The sequence below is a fragment of the Cyprinus carpio genome, chromosome A11 (assembly GCF_018340385.1).
Source record: "Cyprinus carpio isolate SPL01 chromosome A11, ASM1834038v1, whole genome shotgun sequence".
Taxonomy (NCBI): Eukaryota; Metazoa; Chordata; class Actinopteri; order Cypriniformes; family Cyprinidae; genus Cyprinus; species Cyprinus carpio.
In genome coordinates, this window is record NC_056582.1 from 18,418,252 (window position 1) to 18,441,105 (window position 22,854).

The 22,854-nt window shown below is 35.5% G+C and overlaps 1 protein-coding gene across 3 annotated transcripts in view; it reads left to right on the top strand.

Annotated features, from left to right (window-relative positions):
- Positions 1–9,920, top strand: part of cntnap5l (contactin associated protein family member 5 like) — a 46,625-nt gene extending 36,705 nt beyond the window's left edge. For 2 of the 3 annotated variants that reach the window (XM_042766616.1, XM_042766617.1), the window contains 6 exons: positions 739–972; positions 5,797–5,930; positions 6,213–6,300; positions 7,684–7,896; positions 8,024–8,098; positions 8,437–9,920. In XM_042766616.1, the coding sequence (XP_042622550.1) occupies positions 739–972; positions 5,797–5,930; positions 6,213–6,300; positions 7,684–7,896; positions 8,024–8,098; positions 8,437–8,633 (941 nt within the window). In that variant the 3' untranslated portion in view covers positions 8,634–9,920. Of the gene's footprint in view, positions 1–738; positions 973–5,796; positions 5,931–6,212; positions 6,301–7,683; positions 7,897–8,023; positions 8,099–8,436 lie in introns of those variants that run through there. The other variant, XR_006161146.1, reaches the window with a different exon arrangement.
- Positions 9,921–22,854: the final 12,934 nt, after the last annotated feature.

Genomic DNA, 22,854 nt, shown 5'->3' on the forward strand with positions numbered 1-22,854 from the left:
GTATTTTTATTGGATTTGCACTGTAAAGTCACACAATTAGATCAAAGCCTACAGAGAAAAATTAAATCAGCACTCTATAGGAGTTGATATAATATCCATTTAAGCCATGACTTGCCGTGAGCTGTTGGATATGGTATGAGTCTCACAATAGGAGACATTTGTACCAAAAAGTGTGTATAACAGGAATGAAAGTCAACCCACTATATATTCTATGGAAATATCTCAATTTCATCTGTTTTAGACAACTTTTCGTTTTCTATTAGTTCAGGAGGGTCGGTCGCCGGTGGATGACAGCATGCCCTTGATGGCGTATTCACCTTGAATTCCTTGAGGCTGGGCTGACAGGCCTTGGCAGAAAAGCTTTAACTGACAAATGGAATTTAATTACAGCGGCCATTCATCTGCCTCACACCCATCCCGCAGCCTGTCAGTCAGATTAGTGATGTAATGGCTTTGTTTCGACGATGTTGCGAAGGGTCTGCTCAAGCCATGGCTGTTTACTACTAACTAGAATAGATTACCTGAAAATGAGAAGAGACAGAAAGAATCAGTAGGACACCTCTCTGCCACAGTTTCAGCTGTGGTTGGGGAGGAAACATTGCTAATGTTGTTGTTTTTCATAGCTCTAATAATGAGAGATGAGATGTAGAGTTCATTGCCTTTGCACGCAATTGAAATTTGCATAAAGATGATGATAATGTTCTCAGTGACTGCATTGTCTCTCCTTGTCCATCACAGCTCTAGCGGCTTCCTTTGAAAGTGGATCTTCAGTCCTGTACACTCTCCAGGAGCCATTTTCTGGAATACTGAATGAGGAAGCCAGAAGATCACCGGCTGGTTTCCATGATGCAGAAGTTACCAAATCTCAAGAGAAGGTGTCTTTTGGATTCTTGACGCATCATGTGCCAGCCTTGATCCTGACAGCTCACACTCTGGACCAGCACTATTTGGCTGTTATGCTAACATCAAACGGTACTAAGTCATACGTTACTCTTATGTTTGCCTGTGGAATAGTCATAATTTGCTCACCCCATTACAAACACGTATCAAGCTTCAAAAAGGATTTTTTGTTCTGCTTTCTTCAGCTTAGTCTTTACCTTATTTCACTGAATAGAAAAGAGCAGCCACAATATTAGAAGGTATGGAGAGACATTAGGATGAATAATATAATTTAACAAATATATATATATATATATATATATATATATATATATATATATACACACACACACACACACACACACATTTGAAATATAAATATTTTGTAATTCTATAAATGTCTTTGCTGCCACTCTTGATCAATGTAATGCATCCCATACCTGCTTAATAAAAGAATTAATTTCTTTAAAAAAATATATATATATAAAAGTACTGTATTTGAGCTCTAGAAATTAAATTTTAGCTATGCAGAATATGTTTTTACAGAGTAATGGAAATACATCAGTTTTTCCTTTAATCCTAAAAGAAGTTGAGGAAATTAGTTTTTTTTTTTTTTTTTTTTTTAAACACACCCTGTACCTTTCTTGTTGGCATTACACTCTTTCAACCTGGCACCTCAATATTTTTGAAATTCACACATATCCATTAAAGCGCATCATATGCACATATGCTTTTTCTCTTTTACACCCACACCTTTTACCTAAAGAGTACATGGCATCTAAATTGAAGGCTCTTGAAACCATTGTCTCTCATCTCCATTTACAGTACTTTCACGCCTCTGTTTTTTTCCAATTATTGGAAAAGCACTTGTCGCCATCTCATCAAGGGAACACATGACTGGATAAAATATCTTGCACAGCAGATAGCAATACACATCAGTCTTGACATGTAAGGATAAAAAGGGAGAAAGGTGGTAAAAAAACAGAAGCACTAAGGAGAGGAGCAGGAAATGCATAACAGTAGGAAAATATGCTTAGGAAATACTGTACATAAAAATCAATGGATTAAATTTAGGAAACAAGCAAATAATATAAAAAAGTTTTACAGAAATTTGTGTCACTTTCAATCGACAGAGAATATTGAAAATTATTCAGCTCAAATCAGTTCACTGTTGATTCAATCCAGATCAATTACAGAAGACAGTAGTGTCATGATGCAGCTCAATTCAGTTCTAGTTTTGTTCTCATTATAGGGTTGGGCCGATAGACAATAGTGTATTGTATCACATAGTTAGAGATATCGCCTGTTGCTGGTATTAATACAAATAATAATAATAATAATAATAATAATAATAATTATTATTATTATTATTATTATTATTATTATTATTATTATTATTATTATTATTATTATTATTATTATCAGGCTAGTCTTTTTATCTAATTAATTAATTTTAGGGCTTATTTGTTCCATCATATGTATTTTTCCGCAGTTCCCTTTCGAGCGTTCACTCTACATTGCGAAGCCATCGCCATGGGAAGGGGAACTCCTCCCCTTCTCCAAAATCCTGAAACCTTATAGGATAATACCAGTACAATAAACTGGCCTATTGTCACTAATTATGCAAAGCCTGCAGGCAGTATATAATGTGGTGGGAGCAACAATTGCTTACAAATCTTCTCCTTCACGCTGCCATCGTTGAAGACACACCTGAAGATTAGACAGCTTTTTCACTGCATCCAATGTCTATACCTGCCACATTTGTGCAGGCCCCATCGACCTGACGGAACTGCATGGGCACTGCATCACCCGCCTGGGCCTGGCCCATGCTGAGGCGCCGTTCTCTGCATCTGGCTGCATGCACTGTGCTGACTTGTTGGCGCAAGTTCTGAGTACTCAGAGGAGCATCGTTCATGCCCTTATGGGGACAAGGCCCACTGCTGACAGTGTGTCGCTGGTGGGCCCACCCCTCCCTCCCTTTGTCCTCTGCCATCGCCCCTTTCGCCAGTAATTTTCTCTCACAAGAGCCTTCAAAACCCCACCCCCTGGCCGTAAGGAAGACAAAGACTCCATGCCCATCTCAGCGTCAGAAAAGGAATGGGCTGTTAAGGATGTGGACGTGGACATTGTGAAAGACCTGCTCGCAGTGACAGACTTCGCACTGAAGGCGACAAAGCGCTCTGCTCAAGCCTTCAGTCATTCCATGGGCTTCATGGAAGTCCTTCACATGCACCTATGGCTGACCCTAGCTGACCTGAAGGACTCTGACCATAAGGCGCTCCTCAATTCTCTGATCACTCTCGCCCTTTGGCTGCCAAGCCCTCATCCTGAGGGACCAGCAAAGAGAAGGACAGAGCTCCAGGAGCTCGCTTCTAAACCCCAACTGGAGAGCTGCAGTTTGTCATGTTACACCTACAAGGGAAATAACAATTCACATGAGAACTTTTCAAGTTCAGAGGTGATTGCAAAGACTTGATTGGTCCTATTATCGCAAATGACTGTTAAACATGTTCAAGCATACATATTTACAAATTGTTAATTGCAATGAAATAACAGGTCACTTTTTTTTTGTTCTGTTTTGTTTTGTTTATGCAACTCCCTCTATCTAAAAGAAAACTTTTAGAAAGCTTTTATTAGGCAACTGATATTTCTGAAGTCTTCATCTCACTGTTCAAAAGTTTGCCATATGTATGAATTTTGAATGTTTTTATAACAAGTGAGAAGTTAAATAAGAAGTCTCTTATTTTCATCAAGACTTATTTGGCATTTAGATGATCAAAAGTACAGTAAAAGCAATAATATTGTGAACTATTTTTAAATTTAAAATGACTGTTTTTATATTATTTTAATATATTTTAAAATGCAATTTGTTCCTATGATGGATTTCAGCATCATTACTCCAGTCTTCACATTATCCTTCGGAAATCACTCGCTGATTTGCTGCTCAAGACGCATTTCTTATCATTATGAATGTAAAAAAATAATTGTGCTGCTTCATATTTTTGTGAAAACTGATACTTTTTTTAGGATTCTTTATTTGATCAAAATACAGTAAAAAAAAAAATAATAATAATGTCAGTTCACATTCATTTATGTAGTGCTCAATACAGATTGTTTTAAAGCACTTTCACAGTAATAATTGTGAAAATAACAGTTAATGTTGTAAAATTAATTAATTAATTAATTAATAAATCAATTTCAGGTATAAAGCAGCTCCACAGAAGACAAAAGTGACATTATTCAGCTCAATTTAGTTCAGTGTTGATTCAGTTCAACTCAAGTAACAGTGTAGATGCTGCAAAGTTAATCAATTATGGAACAAATTCCAATTTAGCTATAAATCAGCTCCACAGAAGACAATAGTGTCATTATCCAGCTTAATTCAGTCCAGTTTCTGTTCTCATTCAATACTCTGTATAGTCAAATCGCTAATATTAACTGTCTTTAAACTCCAACTGAGCACACCAAAGGCAACAATAACTAAGAACCAAAACTCCATCAGTTTTCCTTGCATGCTGAAAAAAACAAACAAACAAAAAAAAAGGCTCACTGTCCCTAATTTTTTTTGAAGACTTAATTTTACATTGTAACATTTATGTTTTTAAAAGGTGCTTCATTTCTTATGTGTAAAACTTTTTACTGAGAGTACTTTTAAGTGTTAATAAAATTATTGCTTGGCTCTTTGTAATAGTTTATTCTAATCAGTAAACTGCAGCATTCTATGCAGGGGCGGACTTACCCATTAGGCAAAGGTAGGCGGCCGCCTTGGGCCCCCTAAAATGCTTTTCATATAGGAGTTGCACATTAAGTGCTGACACATGAACAGTTGCTGTTCATGATGTTTATTACCACAACTGTCCGAGTCTGTGGCACCTTCAGGTGTACGGCTGTACACATTGTGAGTACCATGAGCACTCAGACTGACCTCCGATTTGCCCCGCAAACATTTCAGCAGTTATCATAGGCCTGTGTGTGTCTCTGTCGACTGAACCAGCCATGCCATTAATTATGAATTTATCAGTCTTTTGCATGCCAAAGTCAATTTCTGCATAGAAATGTTACGCCAAATAGAAGCAGAATATTGTGCTATACGCACTTTAATGAGATCGGGTTAGTCTACAACAATTAATTTGTTGGTTATTTTACAAATGGGAATACAGCAAATTGATGACATGGGTAAAAAAAAAAGAAAAAAAAAAAAAAAAAGAGGCTAATAAATAATTCACATATCATAAAAAATTGCGTTGCAGAAAATCCTTTACAAGTTAATGTATTCAGAACAGAGCAACAGCAAAAAAAATCGTGCTTCAGCTTCAACTCTCTGCACAAATGTCTAGGTTGAACATTTAAATTAATATTGTGATATTCTTCAACTAGGCAAGTCGTGATGATTTGAGAAGGCTAAATTGATCAAAAATATAGGCTATGATCAACTCATTGTCTGCCTCTGGCTGGAGGGGGTATTTGAGGCCTGTGCAGAGCTCTAATCCACTTCATCCAACGCTGTTTTGTTCTCATCTGTGAGCACGCTCTTGATATATGTATTTAAAGCCATTTAACATGCACATGAAAAATGTAGAAACATTGGACACAACTACGGGGAACCATTGTGCAGCAGCAAGCATCAAAACAAAAAAGGAACCTCAAGGTTGATCTAAGAATATGTGTGAAAATGTATAGGGCCCCATTCCTTCATTTTGCCTGGGGCCCCAAATTCACTAAATCCGCCCCCTGATTCTATGGTCTATACATATATACCAGGGTCTTGAACACTCTGTTGGAGTTTGTTTTGCAACCCATTACTTATCTCTGCAATTTAAAACATTATTCCTTCTTGTCATGATACAACTCTGCATTAATTGTGTCAAACAAATATCTTATGACTTTAAGTCAGTAGCTTTTACTCTGATTTCCCAGGCAGCCTGCAAATACAATACTTGTTGAACAAAGAAAAAGGAACAGAAAAGTTCAGTCCAGGGTCATCCAGTCTAGCAGACAGACGGTTTCACTGGGTCAAAATCAATCGAAAGGGACAGGAGCTGTTTGTTCAGGTGAGTCTTTGTCTCCATAGCAGCAGGTGTTAACACAATGGACAATATCTGATTTCTAAAGGGGTTTACTTGACCTCCTATACTATACTATACAGGAATGAGAACAGATGATTTTTATGCTTGATTTTATGCTATGATTTTAAAGGTCTTGGAGCATATGAATTATATTTCTAAAAGCATGTCTTAGTGATGTGAGATGTTTTATTTCCTGTGACCAATTCAAATCTGTTACTGGTTTCAATCTTTTCCAAATTATCTGCCATTATATCTGTCCCCTTCCAGATTGACAACACAATAACCCAGCAGTACAGCCTGTCTCCTGGCTCTGCTCTCAGCCCGGTGAGGTCGGTGATTCTAGGGAGAATCCAAGGTGAGTTTCTGAAAGGCTTTTAAAGAGGACTCTATTTCTTCATTTTCCTTGTGTGCATTTCACACATTTATATTTCTGTTTAACATCAAGGACCACAATAGAAACAATTTTTTAACTTGTGCTATCTTTGATGAATTGAGTGTATTTTACTACTTCTCTGTCTAATGAATCAAATCAAATCACTGATGTGGCATCAGGTGTTGAATCCAGGAAGGTTAGAACAGAGTGGTTGTCTGGCTAGGGAGGCACACTTTTGACATTCGCCGTCACAGGTGAGTTGCCAAGTCAAAGCCAAATGGAGTTTCTCAGTGTTGCCTAGGAGACTGTTTCTCTTTACCAGATAACCAATAAGGAGGGTCTGAAAGTGGCACGAACCCAAGCGCTTTGATAGAGGCGAGAGAACATTTAAGACAAATTAGCAATAAAGCACACATGCAACTACAACAAGCTCCTTTTAGACTCATTAGTCATTACAGACGCAAAATAGAAAAGGAACCAGCATTAAATGTGCTGATTTATTCTGTTTTAGAAAGGCTTTGTGGACACTAAAAAGGACTTGAGGAATATAATAATGAAGGTTTTTAAAAAGGTTCTTAAGCAGATTAGAGGTTACTTGTGTGATTCTGCAGTCTGCTCCTTTTAAAATAAAAGCTGTGGAGTGGTTAAACAGTGACTTTGAATTCATTTAAAGGTGAAATGCATAATTATTCTCAAATTACTCTCCTGTTCTCCCATTAGTCAGACAAACAGCTAATTTCACTCCAAACTCATGCCATTTGTTGTGCCAATGTCACTAACAGACTCTTGTTTTGGTAAGATAACCTGAATTTATTATTTATTTCTAGACTATCATTCAAAAGGTTTTTTTTTTATTTATTTTATTTTTTATTATTATTATTATTATTATTAAGAAATTGATACTTTGATTCAACCAGGATCAAAAATGACAGGAAAGTCTTTTATAATGTTACAAAAAAAGTATGTTTCAAATGAAATTCCAATCATCAAAGAATCTTGAAAAAAAAATGATCATGTTTCCATTTCTGAAGGATCACGTGTCACTGAAGACTTGAGTAATGGCTGCTAAAAATTCAGCCACAGAGATACTTTATACATTTACATGACATGATAGAAACATTATTTTAAATTGCAGTAATATTTACTGTATTTACTGTTATTTTGATCAGATAAATGCAGCTTTGGTGAGCTTAAAAGACTTCTTTGAAAAATATTTTAAATATCTTACTGACCCCAAACTTTTGAACAGTAGTGTCTTTGTCTGTGCGTATTAACCTGGGATGAGAGAATGTATTTTAACATGTACTGAAAATATTACAAACATCACACTTAATTTCAGTTGCCCAATTCTTTTTCCTGTTTCAGGTAGTGACATTACTGATAAGGAACTGGTCCAGGCTGGATTGAGAGGGTTTATTGGCTGCTTGTCCTCTGTGCAGTTTAATCAGGCTACCCCTCTGAAGGCAGCCCTGCAAAACAGCCAAAGCCCGTTAGTTACTGTTATCGGCCGTCTGGAAGCATCAAGTTGTGGTATGATATCCAGCTTGAACACTTTGAGCAATACGCACACACACTCAGGTAAATTATCCTTTTTAATAGTTTCCACACGGCAATGAGACTCAAAAAGTACTATTTTTCAGCCTGCTGAAAAGAATCACAAAATCCAGTTCTTTGTCTTCCTCTCCTTCTCATTCTCTGCGTGCAGATGACTCAGCAAAAACAGACCAAGGCAAAGACCCACTTAAAAAGGCTGATCAAAATGACTTGGCACTAATCGGAGGTAAAGATCCCCATGATAGTGTGCTTTGGGAAAAACTTTCAAAATAATACTCAGTTCTGACAAGTAATAAACCATCCTTAGAAAGGAAACTGTACATCCTCATACAGCTTTAGTTATATCAGAAGTTTTATTTTATGCTGTTCTCATTTGTAACACTGCAGCACTGCACTGTAGAACAATCAAAATATAATAAAATATATCTTCCATTTTTTTCTCAAGATACATTTATATGAGATCCAAAGCCACACTATTCTTTCAATCCCTATTTTAAGTAGTGAATCAGTATAATTATTTAATATTAAGCATGTGTTCAACTTCTTAATTTATCCAATAAACAGGAGTAGTGGCTGCAGTGGTGTTCATCACCCTCTGTGTGCTGGCCATCATCATCCACTTCCTATATCGACACCGACGGACTTCAGCACCCTCCGTGATCACCGGAAAGATGCACCGCCCCAGCATGGAGCATCCACCATACCGGGCTGCGCTGGACCTGCACAAACCCAACCACGACAGCAAAGAATACTACATCTGACCTCACTATGTCGTGCCTGGCCTTTAATCGAACAGCCTGTCGCCTAGCAATCCCACCGCACTGTATTATCTACACTGCAAGCTGAGCAGCCAATCAGAGGCCAGCAATGACTCAACAGGCTAGAAACAACAGAGACATTTTTGTTTGTTTTCTTATTTTCTATGAAGAGAGTAAAGCTTGCGTGAAAGTAAGTGTGTGCCGGCCTCCTGGATGATGACAGAGCTGTATATTGTTATTTTACGGGCATAATAATAGGTTATATGTGCACAGCACACACACTTTCCAAGCAAACAGCACAGCAGGAGGGCTGAAGCTTCAGTCTGAATTGTCTTTATCCAGTGTGCCTGCTCAAACCTGTCTGTCTCAAAGCCTGCATATAGTGTGGGCTTAAGCTAATGGACTTAAACCCCAGCGGAGAGGGTTCTGAGAGAATGGTTTTGTGTCAGGCCAACAGACCTTCCCAGACATTGTTTTTAAAGGATCGATCATCGCTCAACATGAAAAAAAAACAAAAGATTAAAGACGTCCGCATCCGACAACACCACATTTGATGTTGAAACTATTGACTGGTGCAAGGCTGGAATTAACCACCAAAGGACAATAAGAATATATCAGCGGCGGCTGAGGGATGGAATATGAGTCATTTGTGTGGAGCCCAATTCCCATGGGCCGGGCAGATTCAGGCAGTTTAATTCTCTGTCCCACCGTAATCGAGCCGGTCTCACAAGTGAGCGTACCCGGCGTGCCCTGGGAACAAAGTCGTGTCCTTATTTAAGTGCATTATATCTCCTGACTAGAAAAACAATACAAAAAGAAAAAAAAAAAAACATTTGCTTTCTATTGAAAATTAATTATATGGCTGTTTTTTTTTTTTTTTTTTTTTTTTCTATATGACTATTGTAAATGAATGGTGTACATACATTTCATAAGTATATTTAATAAATGGAGCTTTCTAAGAGCTTATGAGTGCAGATGAACTATTGAACTGGTTTTGGTATATTTATGCAGAAATGAATGTGTGTATGGCAATGTGCACTCATGGCTCAACAGTAAGGATTGTTTCTGTTTGCTGAGACGGGCCAACATTTTCATTGGCTCTATAAACTTCACTTTTTAATTCATTTAAATTGATAACTTTATATTGTATTTTGAACATAATTTGTAAAATTACAAAATAATAATAACAACACACACATATTTGAAATACTATACATATATGGCATTGATGGCAAATAATTACTGGTTCATAATGTTCAGCCCATTCATCCAAATTCTACCCAGACTATGAGAAGACATTCTTGTAATTTCAATAAAACCTCATTTATCTTCTGAAAGCTAAGTGTTTTAAGCTTGCAAAGCATAAAGATGCATGTACACTTCCATTCAAAAGATGAAGGTGTCTATAAAAATATTTTTCAAAGAAGACACTTTCATCAATTAAAAATACAGAAAAAAACAATATAGTTATTTTATTACAATTTAAATTTTCTGTTTGAATATATTGTAAAAAGTAATTCCTGTGATGACAAATCTGAGTTTTCAGCATCATTACTTCAGTCTTCAGTGTCACATGATCCTTCAGAATTCATTCTAATATGACGATTTGCTGCTCAAGAAAATTTTCTTTTTTATCAATGTTGAAAACAGTCGCCGCTTAATATTTTGTGAGGGAAAAAATTAAACATTTCCCAGCAGACAATCCATATTGTTGAGCAATAGTGTACTGTCATATTACTTGTATTATTTCTGCAGCGCATATAGTATGTTTACTGTGAATAAGATGCTATTTTTTCTGTATCCATGTAATATAACCTGGGAAAATATGCAGTGTACAATAGAGCACGTTGTGCTGAGTACTCTGTTCTACAATGCAGTCTGTTTGACCTTCTATTTCCTGTGTGTCAAATAAACTGCTAGTAATAGAAGCCAAGATGAAGAAGGAAGAAGAGAAAGCGAATCGATTGAGAACCCTTAGGATACAGTGGTAATGAAACAACTTCTCTTGGCCATCTGCTGTAACAGGTAGGCTGTAGACAAAGCCAAATAACACAATAAATATGGCATGCATCTGATTGTCTGACAATCACTGATTGCACCTTCAAAACAAGCCCTCTGTTATAGACGGCTTCACAACATGTGAACACACTTGACTGAATTTAGACTACCAGTCAAAGTTTCAGATTTTTCTGGTTTTGGATTCCTCATGATCTTGAAAACCTTTTAATCTGCTGTCTTGCTGTATGTGTAAATGTTTTTGAAATTAGTTTTATAGACAGATAATAAATTATGCCTTTTCTTTACAGAATTATTTTTAATGGAAAAAAAGTTGGAGTGTGAAGAAAAAGCAACCAAAGCCCAGCATACATGGAAACTCCAGGACTGTTGGGAAAGTATCCCATGATGCACCTCATGATGTTATCAAGGTAATGGGTCACCCCTTTGAAGAATCTATTCTACCTGTCAAAATATTTTATTTCTTTACTTATTTGGAAATAAGTCATGCTCACCATGGTTGCATTTATTTGAAAAAACAAAAAAACTTTTCAACATTGATAATAATAAGAATCATTTGAGGAACAAAAATAACTAAGCAGATTTTCTGAAGGTTTGTGACACTGAAGACTGGTATAATGGTATAAAGTAAAATATTTTTTTCATCTGTATTTCATCAAATAAATGTAGACTTGGTGAGCATAATAGACTTTGTTCAAAAACATTAAAAAATATAAGATTAAAGAAAAACAGTGCGCATGGAGAAAAAAAAAAGATATGAAGACTGAATTATCATTGAGCCCAAATTCAATTCCCCCAAAAATGAGTGGATATCTGGAGAAAAGACTAAATCTGAAAATACAGCATGTAGAAAAATGCAGCCACTTTAACCTGAAAGTGGGTTTTCAGATGTGTTTTAATCAACACCTCAACCCTTAAAGCAAGAAGAAAAGGAAAAGATAGTGAAGGGGAGATAAAAATAAATAAATTGCTCTTTCTTCTTGGCATGGATATTTGGTTAGAAGAGAAGCTGAAAGACAGACAGAATACCTATACCTAAATACATTTCTACTACAGTTAACCAATAATAGTTTTAATGCGTTCACAGATGCATTGTGCCAAAAGCACATTTCCATTATAGGAAGGGTTGGAGAAAGCTTTAGGCAGCACAATTTAAGTCCTAGTCTGTTGATTGAATATGTTTGAACCACCCAATTACTATAAAATACAATTATAGTTTGCATTGATTTTAATTGGATGCACAGTGGACACTCGAATGCCAGGAGCAGAGACTAAATCACTGCTTGTGACTAAATCTCTTTTACTTAATGTCTTGATTAAACTCATCACCCTCCGCACTTAACAAAAGCAAAACAATTTTGATACCGTCGATCAGCCTCTGGGGAGGCCAGAGAAGCCAATTAACCTTGGCTGCCATTTACTTTGGGATGAGATCTGAGGAAACTCTAACCCAGTGTGACGTCTGTTATCTGCTACGTGATCTCAGGGGGAAAAGCTGGCATAAACCTCGTAATTAATTTTTCTTGGAGCTGGCAGCATTTTTAAAAAAGTCAGCTGGACCGGTGGAATTCGGAGTGGCTGTATGAGTTCTGGCCAGCAGTCACGAAGCTCAGGAACTTTAAGCATACTTGTGTGTTTTTAACAAGATTAATTGGTGGAGTTGGCAGCTTCATCAGCATTGGCTTGAATGAGTGGCCATTAAACAAGTGAAGGTTTAATGGCATTTCAGGATAATATCACTCACATACGAGGTGAACAAGTCTATTTTATTTTTATTATTTTTTTTATACTGATTGAGGTAGTAGACAAGAAACAGAATTCTAAGTCTGAATTTATATACAGAATATAATTATAATATTTAATATTAAATTAATAATTAATATAGTTATTAAAATATATAGGTCAATATAGCTCAAATTTTGAACTATAGATTTATTTTATTTTCCAGAATATTTAGTCAGTAAGATTGTTGTTTAATTTATTTGTTTTTATTATTTATGCTAAATTTATTCAGCAAGGATGTTAAATTAAAAGTGACAGTAAAGACTTACTGTACATTGTTTACAATGTTTCTTGAGCCATCATATTATAATGATATCTGAAAGATCATGTGACACTGTAGACTGCAGTAATGATGCTGAAAATTCAGCTTTGCCATCAGAGGAACAAATTAATTTTTAAAATATATTAAAATAGAAAACAATATTTTATATTGTAATAATATTTTTCCCAATCAGTTCTGATGCAGTCTTGGTGGATGCAATACATTTTTAACAGTATATATTTTATTATTTTTTATCTATTTATTGCTAAATTTATTTTGGACTTATCACTTGTGTCACTGTGTCTGCATTAATTAATTGAATGCATGCCAACGAGTAACTTTCCCTTGCTACACATTCACATGTGCAGTTGTCTGAACACATGACACTGTTTTGTATTCTCAAGGCTGCTAGTAAATCTCAAATTGCAGCAATATTACCTGAGCCTCCGCATACTTCAATTTACAAACTTGGCAGGCTGTGGGAAATGAGGCTCCACTGTAGCGCAGAGGGGTAGAGTCACACCTGTTCTCACACACACACACAATTTACATCTGGTGGCCATCACTTTTTTTCTGCCTGCTACGAGAGTCATTGATTACTCAAGCAGGATAATTGTGTAAATTTACTGCAAAATTGCCTCTGCCTGTGCAGTAGAGTTACTGGAGCTTGGTTTTGTTTTTTGTTTTTTTTTATGTTGCTGACAAGCTACAGGCTCTGTGCTCAGCATGTCTCTGAAATGGCTGGATGTACCGGGCAACATCTTTCCCCATCAGGCATTCCCGCTGATCGGCCCCGCAGGCGTACACAGATGAACCCATCTGAGATGTGTTTTCACCAGCCTCTGCTGCGCAGGGAAGCATATTTATCATACATGTTTGTTAGGGCTTAGGGTTTAGGGTGTAAATATTCATGATCTACAGTATCAGACTGTTGCCTGAGAGCAATGCACCATCAGGGAGGTCAAATGGATTCTGCTATAAGTGGAGTTTGCCGTTGTTTGTGCCAGGCAGCATTGTGAGGAGTGTTTTGGGTCCAAGTTAAGCTCAATCAACAACATTTCTGCACATTTTCCATTCAAACAGAAATGAACTTCTACTCATCCTATAGTTTTTTAAAAGGCAAAAGTCATGGTTAAAATAAGGCCTTTACATTGGTAAACAGTTCAGCATCTGGAAGGTTACAATGGCAACATATTAATCTAATTTCTGATAAAGATCTTCTTTAAATAAATATTTAACACACAAATCATAATTTGCTGAAAATGTATTCACCCTCTGGCATCTAAGATGTAGATGAGTTTATTTCTTCATTGGAACAGATTTGGAGAAATTTAGTATTATATCTGCAGCCAGAATGCGAATAAGTGAGCAAGTGATGTAATGCAACCAAACATTTCTAGTAACTGTGGAACTGCACATTGGCTTGGAGGAATTTTGGCAACAACACTACTTAAACTAAGTGATGTGAACTTTTGGGTTGTTCCTTGACATATCTTTTGGGTTAAAATCAAGACTATAACTTGGCCATTCCAAACATTAGATTTCTACTGCTTTGCCCAGTGTTAGACGTGTGTTTATAGGGTTCTACCTTTCTAGTATAAAGCAGAATTTCTTTTGACTAAAACATCCTACACTTACGTTCAAAGGTTTAGGGTCACAAGTTTTTTTAATTTTTTCTTCTTTTTCTTCTTCTTTTGAAAGAAATTAATACTTTTATTCTGCAAGGACACATTACATTTAACAAAAGTGACAGTAAAGACATTTATAATGTCACAAAAGATTTCAAATAAATGCAGTTCTTTTGAACTTGTACTTTGCAAAAATACTGAAAAAAAGAAAGAAAAAAAAACATTGATTATAGTTTCCACAAAACTATTAAGCAGCACAACTGTTTTCAACACTGATGATGTTTTCAAGCTCTAAATAAGCATAATAGAATGATTTCTTAAGGATCGTATGACACTGAAGACTAGAGCAATGGCTGCTGAAAATTCAGATTTGCCATCATAATTACATTTATTTCATCAATTGAAAGGAATGGAATTGAAATGGAATTTCCCTTTTTAAATGAAATCATCTCGAAAGGAGAGAATTGTATGTTCTTCTGCTGCTTCAAAAAACGGTATGGTAAACTCTCCTCAACTTCATGTAAAGAAGAAAGTTAAGTTCTTCTTGCATGGATACTGTGTGAAGGTCACTATTGAAATGACAACATATATTTCAACATGATATTTAAGTCATATGGCTATACTCACTCATTAGACTTCAGGCTTGATTTCAAACAGGCTTAAAATTTACTGTAGCATCTGCTATTGGAGCTTTTTATCACTCACTAAAAACCTGAAAGGACAACAAGTTTCCATCATGAAGTGTGCACTACACTTAAATGGCACAAGTGGCAAATATACACGTGCATGAGGACATGAATGTCCAAAACATCAAGAGAGTATATGCTTTTTAGCATAAACATCCAGACAGATCAATAGCTCGATTTAAATTAAATTTCCTGCTGCAATAAAAGAGAAGAAGCTCTTCCTTTGGTTAGATGGTTTCCTCAAAAACCAGAGGCAAGTGCATTTTTCTGACCTGTCACATGTTGCTCATGCCAGTAAAGAAGAGATCAGTAAACAGGACGAGGCTCAGTGCTCTTAGAGGTGGGAAAATGTGTACTTCAAAGTCCACTGAACAAAGCCATCAATGAGAGATCTAAAAGTGCTTTTACACAAAACAGCACTTCCAGACACTCCTCAGCTGGAGGTGTTCCCAGAATGCATTGCCAGCCTCATGCTCTATTTAAAAATGCAAAACAAAGCTGTCACAGTAATAGAACATGTATTGTCTGACATGAAAAAAGCATTTACAGTTCTCATAACAGATCATCAAAAATGCACTTTTTTTCAAACATTTCAGTGTTTTCAATTGCATTACTACAAAACAAAATCACAAAATATACTTTTCACAAAACAAAGTGCTTAAACTATTTATACTATCAAACATTTTATTTGCCTCCATTTTCGTTCAGTTTAATACATTTGTCTTTGATTGAATCTAACTGTTATTAATGGTTAATCAGTGAATCATTTGGTAAACTTATAAGCTTTTATTGATGTAGATTCTGTAGAACTGCATGGCTTGTGATTTGAAAATGTGAAAATATTGACTGTTTAAACAAATGTTGAAAACAGTGTGCTGCTTAATATTTATGTAGAAACCATTATACATTTTTTCAGGATTTTTTAATTACTAGTTAACAGCATTTATTTTAAAAATAAATATTTGATTTATAATTTAACATTATGTACTGTAATTTTACTGTAATTTTCAATTTGATGTGTCCTTGATGAAAAAAAAAAGTATTAACTTCTTTCAAAGTATCATTTTCTTTCAAAAATCTTTAAAAAATTTTTTTTTTTTTTTTTTTTTTTTTAAACCTTCGGAATGGTATATTCACAGTTACAGTTTTTCTCAATCAATTTGATGCATCAGCTATTCTCAAAACAGTTAACACAGTGAGCTGAACATTTTGAAATTGTCCTAAACAAATCGTAGGTTTTTATTAATTTCATACAAATGGCAAATCATGTGAATCATTTTCTCAAAACACTGCTCAAACTCAGTACAGCCAACTGAAATTTTAACATATCAGGAAAAAAACAATTACAGCTTCTTTTATTGGTTTTATACAAATCACAAATATACCATTTGTCCAAACACAACAAGCAAAACTCTGTAATGGTATATTTTCAATTGCCCCTAAACTGATGATAACAAAAAAACAATATTTCCTACTTAACATACAACCAAAAACCAAAACATTAAAACAATTAACAATTTATTTTTTTTTTTTGTTTGTTTGTTTGTTTGTTTAAAACAAATGTAACATCAGTCACTTTAGCTATGTTTTTTTTTTACTGTACAGTTGTGTAGTTTTTAAAGGTGGCATGAGGTTTTAAGTTTAAAGGGTCTTTTTTTCCCATGGGTTGTACTGTAGGTATTGGATAAGTGCTTTTTCTCCAATAAAAATGTATTATATGTTTACCCACATTGCCTTTGTTTTATACACAACAGAAAAGATCATGATGGGGACAAACACTTTCCCAGCACTATATATACATATGTACTACAGCACTATATATCACTGATGAAGAACTTTACAAAAAAACATGCATTTTCATTAGTGTATTTGTGCATCTATAGCTGAATATGCTTATAATCAATAATATAATGGGTGCAGAGATAAATGTGTGAGAGATGTAGCACAGGGACTTGTATTAGAGACATTTACACATTTACAGCTGAAAAAGCAGATGCTTTTATCCATGTGATGAGAACAGTCAGCTCCTTCAGGAAATTTAGAGGATGAAGGTTGTGTATGTGCAAAGTTGTGGTTTTTTGTTTTTTTCCTTCTACACTGTTTGAACTATGGACATGAATGATCCCCCACGTTGCATGGAGAGGAGTGCTCTGATTAAAAAGAAGTGTGCTGTTTACTTGCATATAAAGAGCAATAAAAGGAATTGAAAATCACATAGACTTTCATTGAAAGGGGGAGGCGAGCCATTTGTGCATAGCAGAATATCACAAGGTCTTTTCACATTTAAAATGGTTAACCATGGGTCATTCTAAACCTCATGTAAACATATCTTTGGTTGTATTGCTTTACAGTGGACACTGGTTATAATTTACCCGGGGTTACCAATTAATCCTGGGTATTCATAAAATCAAAGTTCCTATAAGGCAAGTCATTTCACTTGGGTGCAGCTCCTATCTCTTTGAATGGGGAACATTAAATTATCCAAAACTGTTCTCCAAGCTTACAATTAAATTTCATATTAGAAATCACCAATGAAATATGTCAACAACCGTCTTATAAATGTTGTTTTTTTGCTATTAAGGCTAGACCAGCCACTGCACGTGCATAGTCCTAAGCATGCGACTCAGAACACTGACTGTTTCTATCCACCTTTTTCCTGACGCAAAAATGGGCGCCGCCATTTGTAAATTCTATGGGTCTTGCTTCCGGTCTCATTTGTGTCCAGCTATTTTTAGATGCACAAAATGGTTTGTTTTACTGCTTGATATTGACAATTGCACAAGTTTTATATTTAAAAAAAAAAAATCTTTAAAAACTTTTTTAAAACTACGCTTTAATTTCCAAATTGAGTTAGATGGTGTAAAAGGTGTGTAGATGTGGATTAGTAGTGCTGGACCTTGTCAGTATCAAAATTGCCCATCCCTGTTGTAGACTGTACTAAGACATTTTTCCTGAATGGACTCTTCGGTGGACTATAAAGGTAAGAATGACACAGTCTCCACAGTCGGTTTAGACCAATGATAAACTGGTGTTAAGCACAGTGTGAAAAGCCCTATAGAAACTTGTGGATGGGGTTATTGACCCAGGCCAGGAAACCTCCCAGAACATCCGGTAAATAAAAAAAATAGTATAGCAATGCCCTGACGACCACCTATAAAATACCAGCAAGGTTCACACTTTCACACCCAGAAAAATAAAGTCTAGTTAGAGTTAGTTTATTGAAAAAAAGAATGAGCAATTGAAGGAAAAACAAATGTCCCTTTCCTCTGAGAGCATAAGCAGGTACCCAGTTTGTTCAGTGTGCAACACGCATAAAAGCTCAATGGCATAAAAACTAACAATTACTTCTTAAAGTTAATACTTGTTGGAATTTCTCAAAATCAGCCACTTAAGCTTTGATCCGTATCTCTGTAAACTGCTGATTGGGAGTCTCTAAGGGTTGTATTTGACATAATGGATTTCTGGGAATATAGGCCATTTCAAAAGCGTGGATATGCCTCTGGGGAAATAAAATCAATGCACAATTAAAGTATTACAGGAAATGGAAACTCCATTAAGGTGTACTTTGTACCTGAAACTGCAGCACTGATATTTTTAAATGACCAGCAACATATAGTTTTGCCAGGCTGTTTTATGTTTATGTCAGACTTCTTGTACTGGACTTCTTAACACCATCACCAGCAGTGATTTTAGTTAGTGTAATAGGGACTTCAAATCCATTCAATTCTATTGTATTAAGACAAAACAATATTTATTTTATATTATATATTTTTATTAGCATTTATTTGCGTGCTTGCTTGTTTGATATTCCCATCAGGTGACTTTAAAGCCATTTAATTCTATTGTACCAAGACAAAACATAGGGTTTATTTGTTTGTTTCTTTATTTGTTATTTTGGAGCTTAACAGTGCCAGGCATTCCTTTTACTTTAGTTATAATATTTAGTTATAATATTCTTGAAAATATGTGTTCCAAGGATGACAGAAAGTCATGTAGGTTTCGAACGACATGATGGCAGAAAATAATAATAGAATTTTAATTTGTGGTTTACTTTTTTAATGAGGGTAATATTCCTTTTCACACGTGATTGTACCTTTAAATTTGCTATGGAAACAGGTGATAATTATATAAGAGCTATTTAATGAACATCCCGTCATTTACTATCAATTCAGTTTAAATTAACTTTTTTTATTCAATGTGCACTGTGTGTACGTGTAGCATGAAGACACACATGTACACACAAACTAAAAACTAACCACACTCCACTAACTGAAATGGCACACTACATAATCAGCCTTTATCCTCTCATCATGACACCATTAAACCCTCAATCAACATTTTCAAATAACCCTCAACCTTTTCCATGAAACACATGCTCTGTAGAGTATTATGCTATTGCTCTATCAGATGCTTTTTGCAGAAAATGAACAATCACTAATTTCTGATGAAGTCTTTCTAAAGCAGACTGGAGCAATGGCTATGGAGCAAGACTGTGCTTCATTTATTCTCCAGTTCGTAGGTCATTCCGATTTGGGAATGGACATCAAACGTTTGCATGATCAGCCCGAATCTATAGCCATTAGGCAACTTCCACATCAGGTAATGAGTAAATTATGAGAAGAATCATAGCAAAACATGCTTAACCTTTAGAAAGAACAAACAGAATTTGTATTTACATTTCATGTTTTTTATAAACACTCACCAAAGCGACTTTGGTAAAAAAAAAAAAAAAAAAAAAAGAGTAATTAAATCACATTATCATATTAATGCCAATTCTCTGGATAGATAGATAAAGCAAAGACACAAATGCCAAGGAGACCCACATATAAATTCAAGGTTCTTCTAATTATTTTACGACTAAACAGAGTAACTAAAAGTAGCAGCACAACTGACCTAACTCTATTTTAGGTAACTACTTTTAAATGATTTTTTTTTTTTTTTTTTTTTTTTTGGTTTAAAGCTTTCCCAACAAAGTAAACCAGCCCATAAGAGTCTTTAAATAATCAATAACAAGAAGCGAAGTCATTTGAAGTGCACTAACATGTGTTAAAAAAAAAAAAGGATGTGTTAAAGAGAGAAAAAGGAATTAAGAAGTAGTTGTGTTAATTTTGCCCACGAATTAAAATACTTTTGGAGAGACATTTGCTTTAGTAAAAAGAAGCACATCTATTAACTTATCCAGCTAATTAGCAGGAAAATATGTGACAACCCAGGGGCAAAATGGAGATTTGTTCGGAGCTAGTGCAACTATAATGTGACAAGTTTTCCGACTTCCTTCTAATGAGGATATTTGCAAATGTCCTTCTACTGAATTTTTAGTCTTGTTAACAACCTTACAAGTGGAGAATTATGGGAGTTTTCTTTTCAAGATGCACATAGTAAATTGTTCCTTGCTTTACCCACTGGCTAAATGTAGCTCTTAAATGTAGTTAAACTGAACAGTCACTTCATAATATAATAGTACTACAAGTACAAATTCTACCTCGCTGACATAACGAGCCCATGGGCATGTAACATACACACATTTGTCTTGCTGTCATGGTGGGGACTTTCCATTAAACAAACAGTTCACCCCAATAAATAAATAAATAAATACATTTACTGATCCTCTGCAGTGAATGGGTGCCGTCAGAATGAGACTCAAAACATCTGATAAAAACATCACAGTAATCCACAAGAAATCCACACCACTCCAGTCCTTCAATTAATGTCTTATGAAGTGAAAAGCTGTGCATTTGAAAGAGTCCATTATTATAATGTTTTTATCATCTGTTTGGACCAGCCCGATTTCACGGCAATTTGAACATATTTTATGAGGTGGCTAATTCGTACAAATTCGTACAACCTCACTCATACAAGTTCATATGATTTTTGCTAAATCGTCCGTATTTTACGAGTTGACAATTCATAAGAATTTGTATGAATTACCTAAAGCCACCTCGTAAAATACATACGAATAGGTTGTGAGATAGCGGACAAATCATATAAAAACTTACGGCTTGCAAAGTATTTTGACAGCGCTCATCCAAAAATCAAAACAAATACCAAAATATTTTGACATAGCTCTTTTCAAAACCAATTCAAAAATGACAACCATTTAATGCAGATGGCTTTTTTGGAGAAACCATTTCCTCATGGGGTCTGTTGGCTTGTCCCCTAAATGTAGATGATTGTAGGTTTTACTATTCTTTTGGGGACATTCAAAATGATCAAATCTGCCAAATATGCACACACTCTTGCAAAGTATTTTGACAGCGCTCTTTGCAAAATCAATTCAAAATGATCAAATCTGCCAAATATGCACACAAAAAAAGCCAAATATCCCGGTTTGGTTTAAATATAACTCTTTATTATACAGCGTTTGGTTGAGGGAAATGTGTTCTGTTGGGAGCAGGCCAGAGGGGAGAGAGATCTAATTTGATATTCTCGTCGATTCCCCTGTATATTTGTCTAGAACAATCAGGTGATTACGGCAGCAGAGTTGGATGGCAAATCAATGGGGCGCCTTGCTCTGTTGCTTCTCTCGCTCTTTCTCGCCATCTCATCAGGAAGGCCAGATTCAGTTCAGACACTCAAAACATACAATGCAATATGCTAAAGGTTAACAGAACACAGGTCAACCTTAATCAGATTGCTTGAAAATGTCAGCAGAGGGTTTAATCCTGAAAACTGCATGAGCACATTAAAGGAATAGCTCATGCAAAAATGACAATTATGCAATTTTCTTTAATGTTTTCACAAAAAAAGGAGATACCAGTATCTGCTAGAAATTCATATTTTTAAAACATGTTGTGATGATGAATGGTGATGCCAAGACACATGAGAACCAAAGACTTTTTGACTTTTAATCTTTAATTGAACTATACTAATATCTATATATCCTGTTGCACAAATGGTAAGTACAAACATTCCATTATTCATAAACACTGAGTTCTTATGAGGTTTATTCATCATTATATAAAGCTATGATGATGAGTTTGGGGTCAGCACTGATTGGGAGCACTGTAACTGTCAGAAGGGCACTGTGCCTAGCGTTGCTGCACAAAAACTGTGCAATGAGCATAAATCCTTCTTCATTTTGGCCAACATTTGGGACATTGTGGCTAACACAAGACAGCTGCATTTTTGGCAGCACTATCTGTTTCCATAGCAGCTGCTGGCTTACACTGGTCACGTTAGGGAGTGTGTCTAAATGACCGATTTTACTTATAAGTTTTAAGTAAATATGCAAAAATTAAACAATACACTTTTACTAGGCTAGTTAATTAAAAACAAATGATCAACTCCACATACTCCTGCTAAACTGTAACTTGAACTGTGGTCTCATGCTGATGATGTAACATCCAGGTAGTCACACCCCAGACAGCAACATGGAGTTGGCCCAGATCCGGCGCACATCTGGCCCACATGTAATCCATGCGGGCATATGACCCGACCGATTTAAGACTAAAACATCTACATGCCCAAAACTCATTACACAAACTACAAATACCCACACACGTTTAAGAACACACACACAAATCCAAGGAGAATGGCAATTTGCACAGATGTGACAGCACTTTGGAAACCTTGTGTTATTTAAATTGTGCTATATAAATAAAGTGGATTGGATTGGTTAAAGAGTATGAGTGACCCACGTGGCAGGACACACACACAAATCCAAGGAGAATGGCAATTTGCACATGAACAGTCTATGATAAACTCACAAATTTTAAACATGCAAAAAATTTTGTACACAGTTGGACATTTTTAAATCTTTCTTTTGAATATTAACACAAACCACATTAAAAAGTATATAGAATATATTGTAAGTCATAATTAAGCTAAATCAATGGTCCATATTAAACAGC